The 24,538-nt window shown below is 48.9% G+C and overlaps 2 protein-coding genes across 2 annotated transcripts in view; both read left to right on the forward strand.

The window, feature by feature from the left end:
* The window catches only part of LOC138354376 (transcriptional regulatory protein AlgP-like), a 28,014-nt gene extending 14,649 nt beyond the window's left edge, over nt 1–13,365 (forward strand). The window contains exons 2-3 of the mRNA XM_069308552.1: nt 6,649–6,868; nt 12,613–13,365. Of these exons, the coding sequence (XP_069164653.1) occupies nt 6,649–6,868; nt 12,613–13,365 (973 nt within the window). The remainder of the gene's footprint in view (nt 1–6,648; nt 6,869–12,612) is intronic.
* The window catches only part of LOC123766393 (uncharacterized), a 192,007-nt gene that overhangs the window by 109,362 nt on the left and 58,107 nt on the right, over nt 1–24,538 (forward strand). The window lies entirely within an intron of this gene.

Genomic DNA, 24,538 nt, shown 5'->3' on the forward strand with positions numbered 1-24,538 from the left:
TAAGTATTCTGTTGTCTAGATTATTGAGGTTAATGAGGCAGATGAATTGACGAGTTGTGTCGTATAATGAGTGTGACCCACTGCACACTAGGGTGAGGGTGCTCTAGGTCACTGCACACTAGGGTGAGGGTTACCTTGAGGTTACCTTGAGGTGCTTCCGGGGCTTAGCGTCCCCGCGGCCCGGTCGTCGACCAGGCCTCCTGGTTGCCGGACTGATCAACCAGGCTGTTGGACGCGGCTGCTCGCAGCCTGACGTATGAGTCACAGCCTGGTTGATCAGGTATCCCTTGGAGGTGCTTATCCAGTTCTCTCTTGAACACTGTGAGGGGTCGGCCAGTTATGCCCCTTATGTGTAGTGGAAACGTGTTGAACAGTCTCGGACCTCTGATGTTGATAGAGTTCTCTCTCAGAGTACCTGTTGCACCTCTGTTTTTCAACAGAGGTATTCTGCACATCCTGCCATGTCTTCTGGTCTCATGTGATGTTATTTCTGTGTGCAGGTTTGGGACCAGCCCCTCTAATATTTTCCACGTGTAAATTATTATGTACCTCTCCCGCCTGCGCTCAAGGGAGTACAGTTTTAGGCTCTTTAGTCGGTCCCAATAGTTTAGATGTTTTACTGAGTGGATTCTAGCAGTAAAGGATCTCTGCACGCTCTCCAGGTCAGCAATTTCTCCAGCTTTGAAAGGGGCTGTCATTGTGCAGCAGTACTCTACTCTAGAGAGCACAAGCGTTTTGAAAAGTATCATCATCGGTATAGCATCTCTAGTGTGAAAAGTTCTTGTTATCCAACCTGTCATTTTTCTTGCAGTTGTGACGGCTACTTTATTGTGTTCTTTAAAGGTAAGGTCTTCCGACATGAGTACACCCAGATCCTTTACATTGCCTTTTCGTTCTATGTTATGATTTGCCTGAGTTTTGTACGTGGTTTCCGTTTTTATATTTTCATTTTTTCCATAGCGCATGAGCTGGAACTTATCTTCGTTAAACACCATATTATTTTCTGTAGCCCATAGAAAGACCTGATCTACATCTGACTGGAGGTTCGCCGTGTCCTCTATGTTGCCTACTCTCATGAAGATCCTAGTGTCATCTGCAAAGGATGATACAGTGCTATAGGTTGTGTTCTTGTCTATGTCCGAAATGAGGATGAGAAAAAGTACTGGAGCAAGCACAGTACCCTGGGGGACTGAGCTCTTTACGGTTGATGGGCTGGATTTTATTTTGTTGACTATTACACATTGGGTTCTGTTGGTCAGGAAATTGTAGATCCATCTGCCTACTTTTCCGGTAATTCCTTTTGAACGCATTTTATGTGCAATAACACCATGGTCACATTTATCAAAAGCTTTTGCGAAATCTGTGTAAATTACATCCGCGTTTTGTTTGTCTTCCATAGCATCTAATGCCATATCATAGTGGTCCAGCAACTGTGACAGGCAAGAGCGCCCTGTTCTGAAACCATGTTGTCCGGGGTTATGGAGTTGCTGTGATTCCATGTATTTTGTGATTTTACTTCTTAGCACACTCTCAAAAATTTTTATGTGCGATGTTAGCGCTATCGGTCTGTAATTTTTTGCCTCTGCCTTATTTCCTCCTTTATGAAGTGGTGCTATCTCTGCTGTTTTTAGTATATCAGGAATAACGCCAGTATCTAGGCTTTGTCTCCACAGAATGTGGAGGGCTTGCGATAGTGGTTTTTTACAGTTCTTTATGAATATGGAGTTCCAAGAATCCGGGCCTGGTGCAGAGTGCATAGGCATACTGTTTATGGCTTCTTCAAAATCCAGTGGGGATAGGGTGACGTCTGATATATGATTTGATGTTGGTATCGTACCCATGAAAAATTCATTTGGGTTATCAATCTTTAGTGTGTTTAATGGCGCGCTGAAAACAGAGTAATACTGCGTCCTCAGTAGCTCGCTCATTTCTTTGTTGTCATCGGTGAAAGTTCCATCTCCCTTTCGCAGGGGCCCGATTCTAGATGTGGTTTTTGATCTTGATTTTGCATAGGAGAAAAAATATTTCGGATTTCTTTCTATTTCACTGATGGCCTTTTGCTCTCTTTGCCTCTCCTGGGTTTTGTATGATTCTTGTAGCTTCCGTTCAATTGTTTCTATTTCTCTACCTAACCTTCTTCGCCGTTCTTGAGATAGGGTGCGACTCTCAAGTTGTTCCGCGATTCTTTTCTTCGCCTATATAGGGAACGACGTTCCCGTTCCAATCTGCATCTCTTCCTCTTTTTTCTTAGAGGTATGCGGTTTGAACATATTTCTAGTGCTACTGAGCTTATTTTTTCCAGGCACTGGTTCAGGTTTGCATTTTCTAGCTGTTCTTCCCAGTTTATTTCTGTGAAGTCCTGGTTTATTTGCTCCCAGTTTATCTGTTTATTATTGAAGTTGAATTTGCTGAAATCTCCTCCACCGGGAATCTGGACTGGTTTTGAAGGTCCATTCCCCATGGTTGTCATAACTTCAATTAAGTTGTGATCCGAGTAACAGGTATTTGTAATCATTATGTTCCTGATCAATTCATCATTATTAGTGAAAATGAGGTCCAGCGTGTTCTCCTTCCTAGTTGGTTCTACTATTTGCTGGTTTAAGGCAAACCTGTCGCACATCCGTAGCAGGTCATTTGCATGTGCCTGTTCATTTAGGCTACTTCCTGGTATTCTTTCTGATATTACTGTATTAGCCAGGTGCTTCCATTTCAGGTGCCGTAGGTTGAAGTCCCCAAGCAGGATGATGTTCGGAGCTGGATTTGTGAGGTTTTCCAAGCAGTGTTCTATTTTTATTAGTTGGTCTTTAAACTGCTGAGGGTTTGCCTCCGGTGACTTATATACAAGGACAATAACTACATTTAAAATCTCTATTTTGATTATCAGCACTTCCACCATATCATTTGAGGTGTTTAGCAGCTCAGTACAGATGAGTGTGTCTTTGATGTAGAGGCTGACCCCACCCTGAAGCCGGTGTTTCCTATCACATCTGAAAAGATTGTACTCTGAGATCCATATTTCACCATCATGGTAGTCCTTTGTGTGGGTTTCTGTTAGGGCTGCAAACACTGCATTTGCCTCATGAAGGAGACCATCTATAAATTGAACTTTGTTGGTTTTGCGTGTTTTTATACCCTGGATGTTGGCAAATATAAATGATGTTATCGTGTTAGTGGAAGTGCTGGAAGCCTTACTTGGTGTTAATATCTGAGGCTCTGATAAGGAGGCCACTGTGTTTGCGTCCAGGGTGTGTCGTTTTGGAAGTGATTCGTCCAGTTTTGGTAGTAGGACGGGTGTTGTCTGGTGTAGTACCTGTGTGCTTGTTGGTAATTTGAAGGTGCTCTAGGTCACTGCACACTAGGGTGAGGGTACTCTAGGTCACAGTAGCCACGCCACAACACGTCCTGAACACGACGTGGGGGGGGGCTGGCGCGCCCTCCACACCCCCCCAACCATTTGGGAGTGACCTCGGCCACCAATAACGGCGAGGCCATTAGAGATGGTGGCATATTGGCGTAACTGTGGCGCGGTGAGCGTGTACGCCAGCAGGTGCGGGGATCGTGGGAACCTACGCTAGTTAATGCTAGGGTTATTAGACAACAGTTTTAACGACCCGTTGAGGGTGAAGGGCCAAGCGTGCTGCTGGTCCTGGTCCTGGAGGTCTTCATCACGCTAAATGATCAAGGTGTTAGGCTCATTTGCCTTGACAAGATCACCTTTTTAACACTTAACGTTTTCAGTAAATAACATAGTGAAGGTTTGACTCCTGCGCGGACAAATATGTATTTATATTTGATTGAAAGAAGTGGATGATCTTTAAGCAGGGATCACCTTAACAGGTTGTTAAGGAGTAATTATGGTGGTGGTGTGTGGGCCGCCTCGATGGTGTAACTGTGTCAGGTTTACTAATTGTATTATGTTAGCCCCCATTAACACCCATTATCAAAACCTTATAAACTGCCCCTCATGTCTTATGATACAACTGTTGTTGTTGTTGTTTAAGATTTGCTACTTGGAACAAAAATTCCAAGTAGCACGGGCTATGGTGAGCCCGTAGTGGTGTATTACTATGGTTCCCTCCATGAGTGTCCACCCAAACCTCCTCCGCTCTCCTTCCCCTTCTTTCTCTCCTTTTTTTTATTCCTAGCGACAATAGCTCCAGTTTATTTATTCAGTCTCCAGGCCCAGTGCCGCACAACTCGGGGACCAGTCTCGCTACACACCTTTGTACAATCTCAAGTCTCCTTATTTGGCTTCATACTCTAGCAATGGTCTCATGTAGGTATAGTGCACAGTGTAAATACCTCATTCAGGCTCCTGATCCTGTTCTGATGTTGGTCAGCTTATAATATGCTGCTGCTCTCATTATTTATATATATAACATTCTGAAGATCTTCTGAAGATGTATTTAATATACGAAAGTACTTAAGGAAATTCCTGTTTCATTTTTCCTCCGTGGTCTGACATTGTCATATATAACATTATATATTTATATATATAACCTAAGCCTTAGCCTCAGTTAAGAGAAAAGCAGCCTAGTCTTAACCTTATGACGGTATTTGGTAGAAAACTCACCAGGATAATATTGGTAATATACATAGCCTCGTGCCTTGTACTCACCTAGTTGTGCTTGCGGGGGTTGAGCTCTGGCTCTTTGGTCCCGCCTCTCAACCGTCAATCAACTGGTGTACAGGTTCCTGAGCCTACTGGGCTCTATCATATCTACACTTGAAACTGTGTATGGAGTCAGCCTCCACCACATCACTGCCTAATGCATTCCATTTACTAACTACTCTGACACTGAAAAAGTTTTTAATTGTGTTGTTAGTGTGGTGTTGGATGAGTACACGAGCGCCACACGGCGGTGAGCGCCACAATTACAGCACCACTCCTGTGCCAGGTGAGTCCACGACGGGCTCACCATAGCCCGTGCTACTTGGAATGTTTTGTTCCCAGTAGCTGAATCTTAAACCCCAACCAGCGGTGAGCGGGAGGCATGCCAGTGGCTGCGTGCAGTAGGGGAGCCACCACAGCTGTTAGCCAGGGGTGAAAGATGTCTTAAGTGATTGGGAATGTTGGTTCTCATGACTTTCTCTGGCCCCGAGAGCTAATGGCTTAGTTGTGGCGGTTGACGGCCAACATCCTCACCCCAAACCCCGCTGGTGTGTGCTACAGCAAGAACACGAGCCGGTAACGGAACCAGACAATTATATTAACGTAATTCATCAAGCGCTTATAAAAATAAATTAATAAAACTTGTTTAACTGTTATCACTCGTGTTGTCTTTATTGCCAGTTAATTGATTTTTAGTCTGTCTTTATGCAGCATAAATAACAGTCTGGGAACAGCCACGATAACAGTTATCGTGAAACGTGGCAGTTATAGTAGACAGTACTGTGAGGAGAGTGTTGGTGGAGGGAGGAGCCTCACACCAACCACACTGCTCTAACATCAACCATAACCAGTCATTTGCCACACAAATATGACCAACACACATTTATTGGTTTGTAGGCTCGAGAGGCCTGGCAAGATAAAGATCCCTGGGGCCAGATTCACGAAAAAGTTACGCAAGTACTTACGAACCTATACATCTTTTCTCAATCTTTGGCGGCTTTGTTTACAATTATTAAACAGTTAATGAGCTCCGAAGCACCAGGAGGCTGTTTATAACAATAACAACAGTTGACTGGTAAGTTTTTACGCTTGTAAACTGTTTAATAAATGTAACCAAAGCCGCCAAAGATTGAGGAAAGATGTACACGTTCGTAAGTGCTTGCGTAAGTGCTTTGTAAATCTGGTTCCTGGTAGTGGCGTAGTTAAGACTGGTCGAAAAGATAATAATGAACTACATTGAGCAGATTAAGAGAACCATAGTGATGACGGCATTGGTACGAGCAGATACCAATTAGGCCTCAATTATTGCCTCAATTAGGGCAAGAAAAAAATTATCAGGGACGAAAGCGCCAAGCCATTATGACTATGTAGCACTGGGAAGGGGTCAGGATTTGGGATGGGACGGTGGGAAAGGAATGGTGCCCAACCACTTGGACAGTCGGGGATTGAACGCTGACCTGCATGAAGCTCTACCGTCCTGCCGTCCACCCCAAGCAGGGGAAATAACCAACAATGTTTTAGCGAATTATAAACCACTTTGAAAAGCGTCAGCTGCTAAAGTTCAGTTTTAAATCTATAATGGTAACGCAAGTGGAGCCAGAGGAAGAGAGGCGGCCAGGAGACAGGTGAGAGGTGAGGTAATTGCCAGCATAAACAGGTAAGTAGGTCGCGGGTGGGAGACTGAGAGCAGTAACTGTGGTAATGACAAGATTGGCACCTCCTCCCCGGATGAGGGGGCCACCACCATGATTGGTGGCACCTCATAACGTTCATTGTACGAGAATTGTGAGAAGTTAACCAGGAGCTTTCTCCCCGGATGATTGGCAATGATTAGGACATGGCAGTGGGAATGATTAGGTCATGGCAGTATGAATGATTAGAACATGACAGTGGGAATGATTAGAACATGGCAGTGGGAATGATTAGAACATGGCAGTGTGAATGATTAGGACATGGCAGTGTGAATGATTAGAACATGGCAGTGGGAATGATTAGGACATTGCAGTATGAATGATTAGGACATGGCAGTATGTCAGATTTTACGATATTTCACAAACTGCAGAATGTAACGCATCACGCAGCATCATACGTATGCGTGATCTCAACACTCATACGCCACTGTTACGACTGGTAATCAAGGAAGCAGCCAAGTCACGCAATCGCAATCAATGGAGGCAAATGATATCTATTAAAATGCCAGAGATCAAAGAGGCGGGTGAAGGGTCGTGTCATAAAATATTGTCGTCGGGACGCAAGGTTAGTAATCAACACGGGTAAACATCAAGAGACAAGGGCTTGTCAAGCACTATAGCCGTGTGGCACCGTCGTGTGCTGGGGGCCTGTCAAGGATTAAAATATTTGACGCACAGTCACACAATAATAACACAGCTTTTGTTATTGTAATTATTACTGGTGAGGCTCAGGCAGTCTAGAGAGGACCTCTAGGACTGAACCCCCCTGCTGGGGACCACAGGAGAGGACCTCCAGGGCTGAACTACCTGCTGGGGACCACAGGAGAGGACCTCCAGGACTGAACTACCTGCTGGGGACCACAGGAGAGGACCTCCAGGACTGAACTACCTGCTGGGGATCACAGGAGAGGACCTCCAGGACTGAACTACCTGCTGGGGACCACAGGAGAGGACCTCCAGGACTGAACTACCTGCTGGGGACCACAGGAGAGGACCTCCAGGGCTTAACCCCCTGCTGGGGACCACAGGAGAGGACCTCCAGGGCTGAACTACCTGCTGGGGACCACAGGAGAGGACCTCCAGGGCTGAACCCCCTGCTGGGGACCACAGGAGAGGACCTCCAGGGCTGAACCCCCTGCTGGGGACCACAGGAGAGGACCTCCAGGACTGAACCCCCTGCTGGGGACCACAGGAGAGGACCTCCAGGACTGAACTACCTGCTGGGGACCACAGGAGAGGACCTCCAGGACTGAACTACCTGCTGGGGACCACAGGAGAGGACCTCCAGGACTGAACTACCTGCTGGGGACCACAGGAGAGGACCTCCAGGACTGAACTACCTGCTGGGGACCACAGGAGAGGACCTCCTGGACTGAACTACCTGCTGGGGACCACAGGAGAGGACCTCCTGGACTGAACTACCTGCTGGGGACCACAGGAGAGGACCTCCAGGGCTGAACCCCCTGCTGGGGACCACAGGAGAGGACCTCCAGGACTGAACTACCTGCTGGGGACCACAGGAGAGGACCTCCAGGACTGAACTACCTGCTGGGGACCACAGGAGAGGACCTCCAGGACTGAACTACCTGCTGGGGACCACAGGAGAGGACCTCCAGGACTGAACTACCTGCTGGGGACCACAGGAGAGGACCTCCAGGGCTGAACCCCCTGCTGGGGACCACAGGAGAGGACCTCCAGGACTGAACTACCTGCTGGGGACCACAGGAGAGGACCTCCAGGACTGAACTACCTGCTGGGGACCACAGGAGAGGACCTCCAGGACTGAACTACCTGCTGGGGACCACAGGAGAGGACCTCCAGGACTGAACTACCTGCTGGGGACCACAGGAGAGGACCTCCAGGACTGAACTACCTGCTGGGGACCACAGGAGAGGACCTCCAGGACTGAACTACCTGCTGGGGACCACAGGAGAGGACCTCCAGGACTGAACTACCTGCTGGGGACCACAGGAGAGGATCTCCAGGACTGAACCACCACCTGGGGACCACAGGAGAGTCGCTTGGCACACCGTAAGCGTGTGTTTCGTAAAGTGGCAATATATAAGAAGTGTTACATTTTGCACAATGCAAAGTGTCCCGGACATTGGAGCCTGTACTAATGGTGTGCTCTTGCAGCCCGTCCCCCTAAGGTCTCACAACGTCAAGAAACTGTCGTACTAAGGTGCCCTTATCCTAACCTACCAGAGGACCCAAAACAGAAAAAGGGACAATTAAATTTTCAATGTCTGTGTCTACACCGACGGCTCAGTCCAATCTTCTGCTGACGGACTGCAGCAGCATGTAGGTTCTATAGATAATATTTGCACAAAGACTGTCAGTGTCAGGTTAAACAACTGGCTGACCTCCACACAAGCAGAACTAGCAGCATTACAACTAGCAACCAGTACATTAACAAACATTGGAGGAGGAATAATATTCTGTGATTCAAAGTCTGCTCTTCAAGCAATCTAAAACTTCTCTTGGAAGATCGACAGCAAGAACCTCATACTCCCAATTATAAATGACCTAATTGATGCACAGAGTAAAGGGTCTCTAATCTCCTTTGTATGGATACCTTCACACATAAATATAACCCATCATAATGAGACAGACATTGCAGCCAAATTGGCGTGTAACAAAGATAAAGTTGAATTAGATCTAGGTATCCCCATCTCTGCTGTCAAAACTATATTGGTCCAAACACTCAGGTCTGATAGGAGAGAAATTACTGACTCCCAACGACCTGAAAACACCATCATAAAAAGCTATGATTTGTTTAGATCTGAAACTATATCTATGGGCAGCACAAAACGTGGACCAGACTGTGCGACACAGTGGTTGCCAGGATCAGGTTGGGTTACCGTTACCTGTGGCAGGTGGCTGCAGGTGACGGGTCTCCCAATCCTGAGCACTCCAGGTGCAAACTCTGTGAGCAGGAACTACGGCATGATCTCCCACACTACATCACCGAATGCCCAGTTATTGGACCATTCAGACCCGTTGGCATGAGGTACCTGGAGCTTTGCAATTACTTTATTTACTCTCGTGTTGATGATGATATCCTCATAATGCACCTAGAGTCTGCCAGTGCTGGCTACTGATCACATGCCTCTGTATGACTAACCATCCTGTGTGATGGGGATTTTAGCATCACGTAGCTAGCTTTTTGACACACTGTACTCCCCTTCATATAGTCTAGGGTAGCTGTACAAATTCAGATGCACCTAAATGTGTTAATACAAAAAAATCTAATAGATGGACGTGTTGGGGTGGAGGGAGGTTGGGCAACCTAGCAACACTGGTGGTAGTGACCACAGCCTGCGCAGTACTCACAAAAGTACCCACCCCCGCCGGACCTCTGCGCACACACACACTGCTCATGTTTAAACCCTCGTCGCTAACACCGTCTTATAAATCATCGATATTTACATGCTATTTTTAATGGGCTTTGAAGGTTATGAAAAGTGCCTTTTTAATCGTGTGAGAGGCAATGATAAGTACCCTTCCTATCAGTGGGCGGAGTGTGGCGTGGTGCCGGGCGGGGGCGAGGCGTGGGCGGGCCCCCCACACCCGCAACACCTGTTCCATAGCACCTGCTATAATATGGACACTGTTCACATGGTTGCTGCTGACTTACTCTGAGAGGTGACGGGATGGTCAGGTGTGTAGTGACTGTGTGTGATCTCTGAGGTGGTATCGTGTGCCTGGCAGCGGCGCCTCTAGGGTCAAGGGTCACCCAGACACAGCCTCCAAGCCTGCCTGATACCCCCTCCACACACACACCCACACACCTGTACCACACCTGATGCCCTCTCAACACGGGGTAGTTACTTGCTCAACAACCAATACTTACTGCTCAACAAACCAACACAACAATAATAATGGTTGTATTGGTTGTATTGTTGTAATCATTATTATACGTGACACTGACGCCATGATGGACGAGAGAGAAGTGTAGTGAAGGATAATACTTGGCTTATAAGTTCTTGCTGATGTTCTGAGGGTTCGAGCAGGGTGTGGCAGCTTGTCGCAAGTGTGGCGTGAAGCCTGTGTGGGCGGGTAGTGTGTGGCGTGAAGCCTGTGTGGGCGGGCAGTGTGTGGCGTGAAGCCTGTGTGGGCGGGCAGTGTGTGGCGTGAAGCCTGTGTGGGCGGGTAGTGTGTGGCGTGAAGCCTGTGTGGGCGGGCAGTGTGTGGCGTGAAGCCTGTGTGGGCGGGCAGTGTGTGGCGTGAAGCCAGTGTGGGCGGGTAGTGTGTGGCGTGAAGCCTGTGTGGGCGGGTAGTGTGTGGCGTGAAGCCTGTGTGGGCGGGCAGTGTGTGGCGTGAAGCCTGTGTGGGCGGGCAGTGTGTGGCGTGAAGCCTGTGTGGGCGGGCAGTGTGTGGCGTGAAGCCTGTGTGGGCGGGTAGTGTGTGGCGTGAAGCCTGTGTGGGCGGGTAGTGTGTGGCGTGAAGCCTGTGTGGGCGGGTAGTGTGTGGCGTGAAGCCTGTGTGGGCGGGTAGTGTGTGGCGTGAAGCCAGTGTGGGCGGGTAGTGTGTGGCGTGAAGCCAGTGTGGGCGGGTAGTGTGTGGCGTGAAGCCTGTGTGGGCGGGTAGTGTGTGGCGTGAAGCCAGTGTGGGCGGGTAGTGTGTGGCGTGAAGCCAGTGTGGGCGGGCAGTGTGTGGCGTGAAGCCTGTGTGGGCGGGTAGTGTGTGGCGTGAAGCCTGTGTGGGCGGGCAGTGTGTGGCGTGAAGCCTGTGTGGGCGGGCAGTGTGTGGCGTGAAGCCAGTGTGGGCGGGTAGTGTGTGGCGTGAAGCCTGTGTGGGCGGGCAGTGTGTGGCGTGAAGCCTGTGTGGGCGGGTAGTGTGTGGCGTGAAGCCAGTGTGGGCGGGTAGTGTGTGGCGTGAAGCCAGTGTGGGCGGGTAGTGTGTGGCGTGAAGCCAGTGTGGGCGGGCAGTGTGTGGCGTGAAGCCAGTGTGGGCGGGTAGTGTGTGGCGTGAAGCCAGTGTGGGCGGGCAGTGTGTGGCGTGAAGCCTGTGTGGGCGGGCAGTGTGTGGCGTGAAGCCAGTGTGGGCGAGTAGTGTGTGGCGTGAAGCCAGTGTGGGCGGGCAGTGTGTGGCGTGAAGCCTGTGTGGGCGGGCAGTGTGTGGCGTGAAGCCTGTGTGGGCGGGCAGTGTGTGGCGTGAAGCCTGTGTGGGCGGGCAGTGTGTGGCGTGAAGCCTGTGTGGGCGGGTAGTGTGTGGCGTGAAGCCAGTGTGGGCGGGTAGTGTGTGGCGTGAAGCCTGTGTGGGCGGGCAGTGTGTGGCGTGAAGCCTGTGTGGGCGGGTAGTGTGTGGCGTGAAGCCTGTGTGGGCGGGTAGTGTGTGGCGTGAAGCCTGTGTGGGCGGGCAGTGTGTGGCGTGAAGCCTGTGTGGGCGGGCAGTGTTTGGCGTGAAGCCTGTGTGGGCGGGTAGTGTGTGGCGTGAAGCCTGTGAGGGCGGGCAGTGTGGGCGTGAAGCCTGTGTGGGCGGGCAGTGTGTGGCGTGAAGCCTGTGTGGGCGGGTAGTGTGTGGCGTGAAGCCTGTGAGGGCGGGCAGTGTGGGCGTGAAGCCTGTGTGGGCGGGCAGTGTGTGGCGTGAAGCCAGTGAGGGCGGGCAGTGTGTGGCGTGAAGCCAGTGTGGGCGGGTAGTGTGTGGCGTGAAGCCAGTGAGGGCGGGCAGTGTGGGCGTAGTGTGGGTGACCTGGTCCACTAACGCCCACCAACAAGCCACCGCACTCCCCAGCACAAGACTGTGAAGACATCCTACAGACTCCACAAACCAGTTTACATAAAAAGGTCGATTTATCCAACACATTTTACTAAGAAGCAAATCACGTCCGCGTGTCTAATCTTTACCAAATACTGTACCGGGCAGTGCCGTACTCGCCTGGTTGACAGTCACTACCCAGCAGAACCATAATTGATTTTAATATTTTAAGATTCAGTAAAACTTTTCAACGGCCGATGGAGAGACAATCTTTAATGTGTCTTAATATGGCGAGGTGTTTGGTAATTAACAAAAATAATTTGGTAATTAAACAAAATATGCCACCCAGATGGTTAAATAAGGTATCATTTGATTTTATTTATAACCAGCCTTCAGTAGTATCCGTAGCTATATAAATTAATATAAATAAATCATATTGTATTAATATAATAAAGGGTAGGGGAGGTAGGAGGATAATATATCAAAGTGTTCAGTGAGAATCTATAAGGTCTTCCCTGAATGCTCTCTATTCTCTTCTCCGAGGCTATGCGTCCCGTCAACTACACCAGAGGTGGGACCCCGACTAATTATCATAATTGTTAACTGTAGTCTCGACGGTCGAAACTATTTGGCAGTGCCACCCGTGCGAGTGAACGCAGTGCCACCCGTGCGAGTGAACGCAGTGCCACCCGTGCGAGTGAACGCTGTGCCACCCGTGCGAGTGAACGCTGTGCCACCCGTGCGAGTGAACGCTGTGCCACCCGTGCGAGTGAACGCTGTGCCACCCGTGCGAGTGAACGCTGTGCCACCCGTGCGAGTGAACGCAGTGCCACCCGTGCGAGTGAACGCAGTGCCACTCGTGCCAGTGAACGCAGTGCCACCCGTGCGAGTGAACGCAGTGCCACCCGTGCGAGTAAACGCAGTGTCACCCGTGCCAGTGAACGCAGTGCCACCCGTGCGAGTGAACGCAGTGCCACCCGTGCGAGTGAACGCAGTGCCACCCGTGCGAGTGAACGCAGTGCCACCCGTGCGAGTGAACGCAGTGCCACCCGTGCGAGTGAACGCAGTGCCACCCGTGCGAGTGAACGCAGTGCCACCCGTGCGAGTGAACGCAGTGCCACCCGTGCGAGTGAACGCAGTGCCACCCGTGCGAGTGAACGCAGTGCCACCCGTGCGAGTGAACGCAGTGCCACCCGTGCGAGTGAACGCAGTGCCACCCGTGCGAGTGAACGCAGTGCCACCCGTGCGAGTGAACGCAGTGCCACCCGTGCGAGTGAACGCAGTGCCACCCGTGCGAGTGAACTCACCGCGAGAACGCCAGAAAACTTTTTCCTCTATACATTTAATTTTAAAAACAATTGACAACAAACCCAGAGAGAAAATAAGTCAAGACAATTCTGTATAAAATATTCCACAATGTGTCAAGTGTGTCACCTGGGACCTTGCCCGACACCTGAGTTTATGGCGGCCACGTGTGTCACCTCTACTGTGTCACCTCTCGTGTGGCACCTCTACTGTGTCACCTCTCGTGTGGCACGTCTACTGTGGCACCTCTACTGTTGCACCTCTACTGTGGCACCTCTCCTGTGTCACCTCTACTGTGTCACCTCTCGTGTGGCACGTCTACTGTCACCTCTACTGTGTCACCTCTCGTGTGTCACCTCTACTGTGTCACCTCTCGTGTGGCACCTCTACTGTGTCACCTCTCGTGTGGCACGTCTACTGTGTCACCTCTACTGTGTCACCTCTCGTGTGGCACCTCTACTGTGTCACCTCTACTGTGGCACCTCTACTGTGGCACCTCTACTGTGTCACCTCTACTGTGGCACCTCTACTGTGGCACCTCTACTGTGGCACCTCTACTGTGGCACCTCTGCTGTGTCACCTCTACTGTGTCACCTCTACTGTGTCACCTCTACTGTGTCACCTCTACTGTGTCACCTCTACTGTGTCACCTCTCGTGTGGCACGTCTACTGTGTCACCTCTACTGTGGCACCTCTACTGTGGCACCTCTACTGTGGCACCTCTACTGTGGCACCTCTACTGTGGCACCTCTACTGTGGCACCTCTACTGTGGCACCTCTACTGTGGCACCTCTACTGTGGCACCTCTACTGTGGCACCTCTACTGTGGCACCTCTACTGTGGCACCTCTACTGTGGCACCTCTACTGTGTCACCTCTACTGTGTCACCTCTACTGTGTCACCTCTACTGTGTCACCTCTACTGTGTCACCTCTACTGTGTCACCTCTACTGTGTCACCTCTACTGTGTCACCTCTCGTGTGGCACGTCTACTGTGTCACCTCTACTGTGGCACCTCTACTGTGGCACCTCTACTGTGGCACCTCTACTGTGGCACCTCTACTGTGGCACCTCTACTGTGGCACCTCTACTGTGGCACCTCTACTGTGGCACCTCTACTGTGGCACCTCTACTGTGGCACCTCTCGTGTGGCACCTCTACTGTGTCACGTCTACTGTGTCACCTCTACTGTGTTACCTCTCGTGTGGCACCTCTACTGTGTCACGTCTACTGTGTCACCTCTACTGTGTCACCTCTACTGTGTCACCTCTACTGTGTCACCTCTCGTGTGTCACTTCTCGTGTGGCACCACTACTGTGTCACGTCTACTGTGTCATTTCTACTGTGTCACCTCTACTGTGTCACCTCTCGTGTGTCACCTCTCGTGTGTCACCTCTCGTGTGTCACCTCTCGTGTGTCACCTCTCGTGTGGCACCTCTACTGTGTCACCTCTACTGTGTCACCTCTACTGTGTCACCTCTCGTGTGGCACCTCTACTGTGTCACCTCTACTGTGTCACCTCTCGTGTGGCACCTCTACTGTGTCACGTCTACTGTGGCACCTCTACTGTGGCACCTCTACTGTGGCACCTCTACTGTGGCACCTCTACTGTGTCACCTCTCGTGTGTTACCTCTCGTGTGGCACCTCTACTGTGTCACGTCTACTGTGTTACCTCTCGTGTGGCACCTCTACTGTGTCACGTCTACTGTGTTACCTCTCGTGTGGCACCTCTACTGTGTCACGTCTACTGTGTTACCTCTCGTGTGGCACCTCTACTGTGGCACCTCTACTGTGGCACCTCTACTGTGTCACCTCTACTGTGTCATCTCTCCTGTGCAAGCTTCATCGCGTGCAAGCTTCATCGCGTGCAAGCTTCATCGCGTGCAAGCTTCGTGTGTAAGCTTCATCGCGTGCAAGCTTCGTGTGTAAGCTTCATCGTGTGCAAGCTTCATCGCGTGCAAGCTTCATCGCGTGCAAGCTTCATCGCGTGCAAGCTTCATCGCGTGCAAGCTTCATAGTGTGTAAGCTTCGTCGCGTGCAAGCTTCATCGCGTGTAAGCTTCATCGCGTGCAAGCTTCAGCGTGTGTAAACTTTATCACGTGCAAGCTTCATCGCGTGCAAGCTTCAGCGTGTGTAAACTTTATCACGTGCAAGCTTCATCGCGTGCAAGCTTCAGCGTGTGTAAACTTTATCACGTGCAAGCTTCATCGCGTGCAAGCTTCATCCCTTGCAAAGCTTCATCGCGTGCAAGCTTCATCGCGTGCAAGCTTCAGCGCGTGCAAGCTTCATCGCGTGCAAGCTTCATCACGTGCATGCTTCATCGTGTATAAGCTTCATCGCGTGCAAGCTTCATCGCGTGCAAGCTTCATCGCGTGCAAGCTTCATCGTGTGTAAGCTTCATCGCGTGCAAGCTTCATCGCGTGCAAGCTTCATAGTGTGTAAGCTTCATCGCGTGCAAGCTTCATCGCGTGTAAGCTTCATCGCGTGCAAGCTTCAGCGTGTGTAAACTTTATCACGTGCAAGCTTCATCGCGTGCAAGCTTCAGCGTGTGTAAACTTTATCACGTGCAAGCTTCATCGCGTGCAAGCTTCAGCGTGTGTAAACTTTATCACGTGCAAGCTTCATCGCGTGCAAGCTTCATCCCTTGCAAAGCTTCATCGCGTGCAAGCTTCATCGCGTGCAAGCTTCATCGCGTGCAAACTTCAGGCGCGAGCTGTGTCATGTGATACAGCTCACACAAGTGTCTTTGTTTACTCAAAGAAAAATTGAAAATGCGTTAAATAAGACCATTCAGGCCAGAATGACTGCGGTAACTGAGCAGACTGTGAACGTAGGCACAATACACAGTAATTAAGGACGGAAACCGCGACCCCGAAGAGTGTCACGTGATAGCAGTTGTACTCACCTTGGTGTACTTCGCGGAGTGAAGAGCTAGGCTTCGATGTGTCCTTGTCATCAGCTCCTAAGTACGGTCACTATACGACTGTTGGCGTAGTTCATGCCCGCGTATGCCAACTGTAACGGTAGAGCATGAACCGTTAACAATGCGGTGATTAAATGCGGGCTCTTGCCCGAAACGCCATACATATTAGTAGTGGCTTTAGGTATTGTATGTGCTAGCTCTATCTATATCTAACATTATGTTTGTAACTTATCTACTATGTACTTTTACGTGAATAAACAATTTGAATTTTGAATTTTTGAATTTGAATTTTGAATTTTTGAATTTGAATTTTTGAATTTGAATTTTGAATTTTTGAATTTGAATTTTGAATCTTTGAATTTGAATTTTGAATTTTAATGACTGTAGCCTCCAGCTGGAGCCAAGACTACGTGTAACTGACGTCAACAATGGTGTGTGGCTTGTACAGCTGGCAACCAACTCACAAGAGGAATCCTTCATATTGTATAATAAGCAATTTGTTTTTCAAATATAAATTGACTTTATTATATAAAGGGGGTTGTTATGCACAGTTAGGTCTAGAGTAGGTTAGGCAAGACGTTTTTGTAACGCGTATTTAGGGAATGTAAATACCAACCCGTCCTCGACTCAAGGCCATTCCATCCAGCGGACGACCCCACAGTCGCATTCATAAAAGTATTACATGCTGTTAATTCAAAATAGGAATTTTCTCAAATATAAATTAATATTATAATATATTAACATATTGTGCATATATTGGCACAGGTCAGGTGTTTAGGTTCTGTTGGCGATTATTTGTATTTGTAGTACGTGGGTGAAGCATTTACAGCGTTGTGGTTCGAACACCAGTCGTCAGTGAAGCACTTGTTCCGGAAGTGTTCGAACATCAACAGTTGTGAGTCCTGTGCTAATCGTTTTTCATTCATAAACAGAGTTTGGCGGGTGCATGGAATTACTTTTGGGTCTTTGTGGCCGCTGCTTTAACCAGCCTAGTGTGAGGACGGGTCGTGGAGGTAGTCTCTCCACCCGGGAAATTGCCCACTGAATTGGTTACAGGAAGTGCATCATTTCCTGAAGATAGCTTCGCAAGTAATTAAACACAGGATATACTGTACTTTCAACATCTCTGCACATACAAACGAATACTTGTATTCAACACAAATCTGTTGATAAACTGATTTTAAATTATTTCAAATCTGTTATAATGATAAAAATCATGAATTATCATTAGGTGTAGAAGTTCAACATTTCACGAGCACACCATCTCTTGGTGTTGGTCCCCTTGTGTCGTGGGCACCTCTCAACACCTTCCAAGAAGTACGGGCTCACCATAGCCCGTGCTACCTGGAACATTTTGTTCCAAGTAGCGAATCTTAAACAACACCACCACCACCACCAACCCCTTCCAAGAATGTTGAGGGAGAAGTGACACAGTCTGGAAGCTCGTCTCCTCCAGCGGTAATCCTCGCCTCAGGGGATAATTAACATATAAATAATTGCGAATTGTGTTAATTAATATAACCAGACAACTATGTACTGTATAGTAAACTACACGTGTATTATGTAGTTTGTTAACCAGTAACAAACAATGACTGTTTATCACTGTAGGCTACGGTAGATCACCGTTCACAGTCACCATCACCAAACTTTAAAGTTTTTAAATTAATTATACTACAAGTGTGTTACTCCTGCCCAACCACTTGGACTGGACGGTAGAGCGACGGGCTCGCGGCAGGTTGGCGTTCGATCCCCGACCGTCCAAGTGGTTGGGCACCATTCCTTCCCCCCGTCCCAGCCCAAATCCTTATCCTGACCCGTTCCATGTGCTATATAGTCGCAATAGCCTGGCGCTTTCTCCTCATAATTATCTTACCTCAGTTGTCACAGCCCCGCGCCTGTGCCAGGTAAGTCCACTACGGGCTCACCATAGCCCGTGCTACTTGGAACTTTTTGTTCCCAGAAGCTGAATCTAGAAACAATAACATACGTTATCTCCTGCCACAGACGAGACCTGTGCAAGATAGACTGTTATCAATGATAATTTCGAGGTTCCCTCCGCTGTGTGGTGTAACCTACATGAGCCCGTCATGACCTGTGGAGACTGTTCCCTAATGTCTTCCAGACATTATACGGCCACGCGACGCCTCTTGATGCGTTAGGCTATCACACTCACTTGTTTTCTACCAATGATTTTTTTTTAGCTGTCACTGTTCGTTTTTTGGGAAAAAACGAATATTAGAATATAATACAATATATTATAAAATATATTAGATTATACAATATTGTATTATATTCTAATACTCGTTTTTAATTCCTGTAATTCGTCATCAAAAATATAAGGAGAATTGGCATAAGAGCGGAGAGGTGTGGTGGCAGGACTGAGAGCCAGGTTCAGGCAGAGCTGTGGTGCTGCTCATCTGCTCCATAATCATCACTGGGGTTCTATACAAAAAAGAGGCGCCATCCCTTCCTCAGTTGCCTTACCCTGCAGGGACAATTTACCATAATAGTTCCCATTTTCTTAGGTACATCAGGAAGGTGTTGCCCCAATTTGTGCCTCCGTCAAGCGGCGACCAGGGGCCCCCTTGACAGGGATCAGTCACCCCCTGGATTCATCAACACATATCCCTATGTAGGGATATCAGTACATATCCATGTACTGTACAGGAATATGTATTCCGTGATCAGTAGAAGGGAGTGTGGTGGTACATGCTGACTAGTTTCACCTGTACGGTCGGCCGCAGCTTGGACGAGCATAGGTTGTGGGTGGAGCCATTCACAGGTCATTCCATCCAGCGGACGACCCCACAGTCGTATTCATAAAAGTTTTACATGCTGTTAATTCAAAATGGGAATTTTCTCAAATATAAAAATATCTCCTTGGTGCACCAGCTAACATAACTTATGAAGAAAAGTTCGTCCGTACTCAGCAACTCGTCACATGTGGCCTTCATAAGCAAAGGGACTTGGCGGGTGTATTAACTAATGAAGACGGGTTGGTTCAAGAGGCGATATTACAGCATTTATCCAGGAATGCTTCGAGCGTAGATAAAATTATTGAGGAAAGTAAGAGCCTCAAGAGCTGGCACCCCATACAGCCTCTGACCTCCCTCAGGTCAGATGAGAAAGCAATAACAACTTTGCTTACAATCGGCTGGTAGGCGGCACCCTGGTGCATAGCGGACCACACTACAGGGACTAGGCCACAATGGTCACTAGGCTAACACAAATTCAAATTCAAATGTTTATTCAGATAAAGTACATACATACAAGGTGAGATACAAACATTGATGGATTTATAGATAGAGCTAGTACATACAATGTCTAAAGCCACTATTACGCAAAGCGTTTCGGGCAGAAATCGCCCGGTATAGCCTAATTATCCAAGTTACAATAGTCTAATCTTTACTCAAAATTGAAACAATTGAACATATTTATCTGTTTTTAACATGTACTCTTTTTCGTCATCCACAGTTATTATTTATGGGAAAGGTGACGTTTGTGTTGATAATAGTGGGTTATCCGGTTGACCCTTGACACGCAGGTCTCCTTTCTCTTGTTCCTGTCTCACCTCCGTGTCTTAGAGATGTAAACATGATGACTGTCATCGCCAGGAGATATAAAGAAACAATACAGGAAAGGTATATTCCGGATCATATTTCCTTCTCTCAACCCTGTTACAACGAACATAAAGTGGAGTCTGACACACACATTTATGTTATGTTATGTATACATATATTTTATGATAATATAAAGTGAGGGTAGACAGTCAAGAGGTTGTGACACAGCACCCTGGGTGGGTAGGAGACGTCTAGCTCCTCCTGCCTCTTGTAACTGTACCTGTGGACCCACCACCTTTGTTGCTACCTCTCTCCCTCCCTCCCTACCTCTCTCCCCCTCCCTACCTCTCCTTTCCCTCCCTCCCTCTCCTTTCCCTCCCTCCCTCTCCTCTCCCTCCCTCCCTCTCCTCTCCCTCCCTCTCCCTCCCTCCCTCCCTCCCTCTCCCTCTCCCTCCCTCCCTCCCTCTCCCTCCCTCCCTCCCTCTCCCTCCCTCCCTCCCTCTCCCTCCCTCCCTCTCCCTCCCTCCCTCTCCCTCCCTCCCTCCCTCCCTCTCCCTCCCTCCCTCCCTCCCTCTCCCTCCCTCCCTCTCCCTCCCTCTCCCTCCCTCCCTCTCCCTCACCTCTCCCTCCCTCCCTCCCTCCCTCCCTCCCTCCCTCCCTCCCTCTCCTCTCCCTCCCTCTCCCTCCCTCTCCCTTCCTCCCTCTCCACCATACAAACTTCCAAGTCATTGTTTGTTTCTTCTGGTGGTGAGTGTATGGTATGTGGCTGTGTACTGGTGCTAGTGTAGGCTACCCTCACAGCCTCGTCAGCAAGCACCAGTTGGCAGAGCTGCTCACTCCACACAATCACCCAAACTGACACTGAGCTTCGATTTAAAACTAAGATTGTTAAGGAATTATGACGTAAATGGTTTGTGGTATATGATGGTAGTCAACAGTACTCGCTGAGTGAGGGGCAACTCCTCGAGCATTAGCTTGGCATATTTGGTGTGAAGTGTGTAGCTTGGTGTGCTTGAGGACAACTAGTAGTGAGAGTAGCGTGTTCTGGTAGCTGCTCCTCCTACTCCTCACACCGTATGTGTGTGTATATCACGAAAATAAACACGTTAAAAATGTGACAGTCAAACCACGGAGGAAAATTGAAACAGGAATTTCCTTAAGTACTTTCGTATATTAATACATCTTCAGAAGGAGTGCTCTCTTCACTCATTTTCACTCCTTCTGAAGATGTATTAATATACGAAAGTACTTAAGGAAATTCCTGTTTCAATTTTCCTCCGTGGTCTGACACTGTTACACCGTATGTGTGGACCGATATATTACCATCCAGTTTATTAAACATAGCTCGCTGCCAGTGACGCCCGCCGTGAATTTAAATCAGATTTAAATTCTAATCATTCATAAACTCTTAGTACCCACTTACACGTACCCACTTATTTTCAAGAGGAAACTAGATTTATTCCTCCAAGGAGTGCCGGATCAGCCGGGCTGTGGTGGGTATGTGGGCCTGCGGGCCGCTCCAAGCAACAGCCTGGTGGACCAGACTCTCACAAGTCAAGCCTGGCCTCGGGCCGGGCTTGGGGAGTAGAACAACTCCCAGAACCCCATCAACCAGGTATCAACCAGGTACACTACCTGTCTAGTGTTCCTTAGATAGTTTCTACACCACAATATGGGAGGAGGGTCCAGGTCACCCCACGTACCCTCCTAGCCTACACTATCTTGAGGTTATCTTGAGATGATTTCGGGGCTTAGTGTCCCCGCGGTCCGGTCCTCGACCATGCCTCCACCCCCAGGAAGCAGCCCGTGACAGCTGAATAACTCCCAGGTACCTATTTACTGCTAGGTAACAGGGGGCATCAGGGTGAAAAACTGTGCCCATTGTTTCTCGCCGGCGCCCGGGATCAAACCCGGGACCACAGGATCACGCGTCCAGTGTTCTGTCTACTCAGCCACCTTCTCCACTAGCCTATAGTTCTTAACAACACGCTCCATACGTCGCATGACTGAAGGAATCGACGAATCCGTTATAAATACGACGTGTTAGTAAACATTAAAGCACCGTAATATTAACGTTGTCTATGCATCCGCTTCAAATGGGTTAGGCGAGTTTCTTGGGGTTGTAGGTTTCTGGTTGGGCCAACAGTCGTAGTTTTGACGGAGTGGCAACTACAGTGAACGGTGGTGGGTGAGGGGTGGTGGGTGAGGGGTGGTGGGGTGAGGGGTGGTGGGGTGAGGGGTGGTGGGGTGAGGGGTGGTTAGGTGAGGGTGGTGAGGTGAGGGTGGTGGGTGAGGGTGGTGAGGTGAGGGTGGTGAGGTGAGGGTGGTGGGGTGAGGGTGGTGGGGTGAGGGTGGTGAGGTGAGGGTGGTGAGGTGAGGGTGGTGGGGTGAGGGTGGTGGGGTGAGGGTGGTGGGGTGAGGGTGGTGGGGTGAGGGTGGTGGGTGCTGTGTTGAGCTCTCCCCCCCCCCCCCCCCGGGCGCTACACCACACTACTGCAAGCCAGTGTTCTATACTATACTTATAAAGTGTTACAAGGTGTTGTGATGCACCACTATGTACACCCGTGTGTCTTCACCTCGTAATACATTGCTGTGAAAAGTCTACAGCTTCAGTACGCATTTTTCTGCAGTAAAATATATCTCTGGGTTTGCCCCATTGACTGGTAAGCAACAGGAGCCCCGTATAAACTCTTCCACAATCCGTCACATTATTATTAAATATTATTACAATTATTATTATTTAATATTGGATATTTGAGTCTTTGTTTATACAAGGAAAGGCTACATTAATTACAGGTGTCTCCATCATACAGGTAAGAACAGTTACTTCACCTTCCAAGCGGTCATGTCGCTTTACTCTAGCATCGTGCCTCAGGGCTGGCCTCAGGGCTGGCCTCAGGGCTGGCCTCAGGGCTGGCCTCAGGGCTGGCCTCAGGGCTGGCCTCAGGGCTGGCCTCAGGGCTGGCCTCAGGGCTGCGGTCGTGGGAAGGCGCTAGGCACCCTTCGTCTCCTCCAAGCGCCAATTACGATCACTTGTTTAACCGCAAGTCAAACACTGGATTAGCTAAAGTAGTCGTGTTTATCTGTAATTTTGTTGCTGACTGACTTGGATGGTCTTAAAGTGGTGACTTCCTTGTTACTAACGAGTGAGACGCCCACTGCGCAGGTCAGGCTGCTCTTTACCTGTATGCACTTAAAGTTAGCGTGGCTAACGTTGATAGGGAGGCAAAGGAACACTTTACCGTGGTTAATGTGTTTATAATGTGAGTGTCTGAGGAAGTTAGTGTGTTGATAAACAATATTGTTAACCCAAGATGAAATCCTGGTGTGTTATGTGTGCATGGCAGCAGCACCGCCGGCGGGAGGTTAGGGGTGATGGTGTGGACAAAGACCTCCACAGGTACGGGGTCAAGGGATCGCGGGACGCAGCAGGTGGAACTCTGCACCTCCCCCATCACCACACCCTCCAGGCACCACCACCCGCGCCAGCTGCCCTGCAGTCTACCCTGTACCTGGATGACCTTCTGGCAGTTCTACTCCTCAAGCCCGGCCCTAGGCCGGGCTTGACGTGTGAGAGCTCGGTCCAGCAGGCTGTTACTTGGAGCGGCCCGCAGGCCACATATCCACCACAGCCTGGTTGGTCCGGCACTTCTTGCTGAAAACTATCCAGCTGTTTCTTGAAGACTTTCAATTTTGTTCCGGCAATATTTCTTATGCTCGCTGGGAGGACGTTGAACAACCGCGGACCTCTGATGTTTATACAGTGTTCTCTGATTGTGCCTATGGCACCTCTGCTCTTCACTGGTTCTATTCTGCATTTCCTTTCATATCGTTCACTCCAGTACGTTGTTATTTTATTGTATAAATTTGGGACCTGGCCCTCCAGTATTTTCCATGTATATACAATTTGGTACCTTTCTCATCTCCTTTCTAGAGAGTACATTTTGAAAGCTTTGAGACGATCCCAATAATTTAGGTGCTTTATCTCGTCTATGCGTGCCGTATATGTTCTCTGTATTCCTTCTATTTCAGCAATCTCTCCTGCTCTGAAGGGGGAAGTGAGTACTGAGCAGTATGCAAGACGGGACAACACCAGTGATTTGAAGAGTACAACCATCGTGATGGGATCCCTGGATTTTCGTAATCTAGTCTAACATTTTTCTGGCTGTCGCAATATTTGCTTGGTTATGCTCCCTAAACGTTAGGTCGCCAGACATTATTATTCCCAAACCCTTTACATGCTGTTTTCCTACTATGGGTACATTTGAATGTGTTTTGTACCCTGTATTATGTTTAAGGTTCTCATTTTTACCGTACCTGAGTACCTGGAATTTATCACTGTTAAACATCATGCTATTTTCTGCTGCCCGAAAATCGAATACTGTACTAATATCTGCTTGTAGTTTTCTAATGTCTTCAACAGAAGTCATTTTCATGCTGAGTTTTGTGTCATCTGCAAAAGATAACACGAAGCTGTGACTTGTATTTTTATGTATATCTGATAAGAGAATACGGAAAAGCAGTGGTGCAAGGACCGTGCCCTGAGGAACAGAGCTTTTAACTGTGTATCTGACAGCTGCGTCAGGACGCAAGTGGTCGCCGCTTCCTATGGTATTATTGCTAATATTATTAGTGCATCTACAGCGACTAAGACAGATGCTAGTAATAGGCTAACTGCAGCTAATATCTGCCACCTGCTGCCTCTACCATCACTGCTCTGTGCAATGGGTGCTACATAGTCTTCCAG

This window comes from Procambarus clarkii, chromosome 62, assembly GCF_040958095.1.
Source record: "Procambarus clarkii isolate CNS0578487 chromosome 62, FALCON_Pclarkii_2.0, whole genome shotgun sequence".
NCBI lineage: Eukaryota > Metazoa > Arthropoda > Malacostraca > Decapoda > Cambaridae > Procambarus > Procambarus clarkii.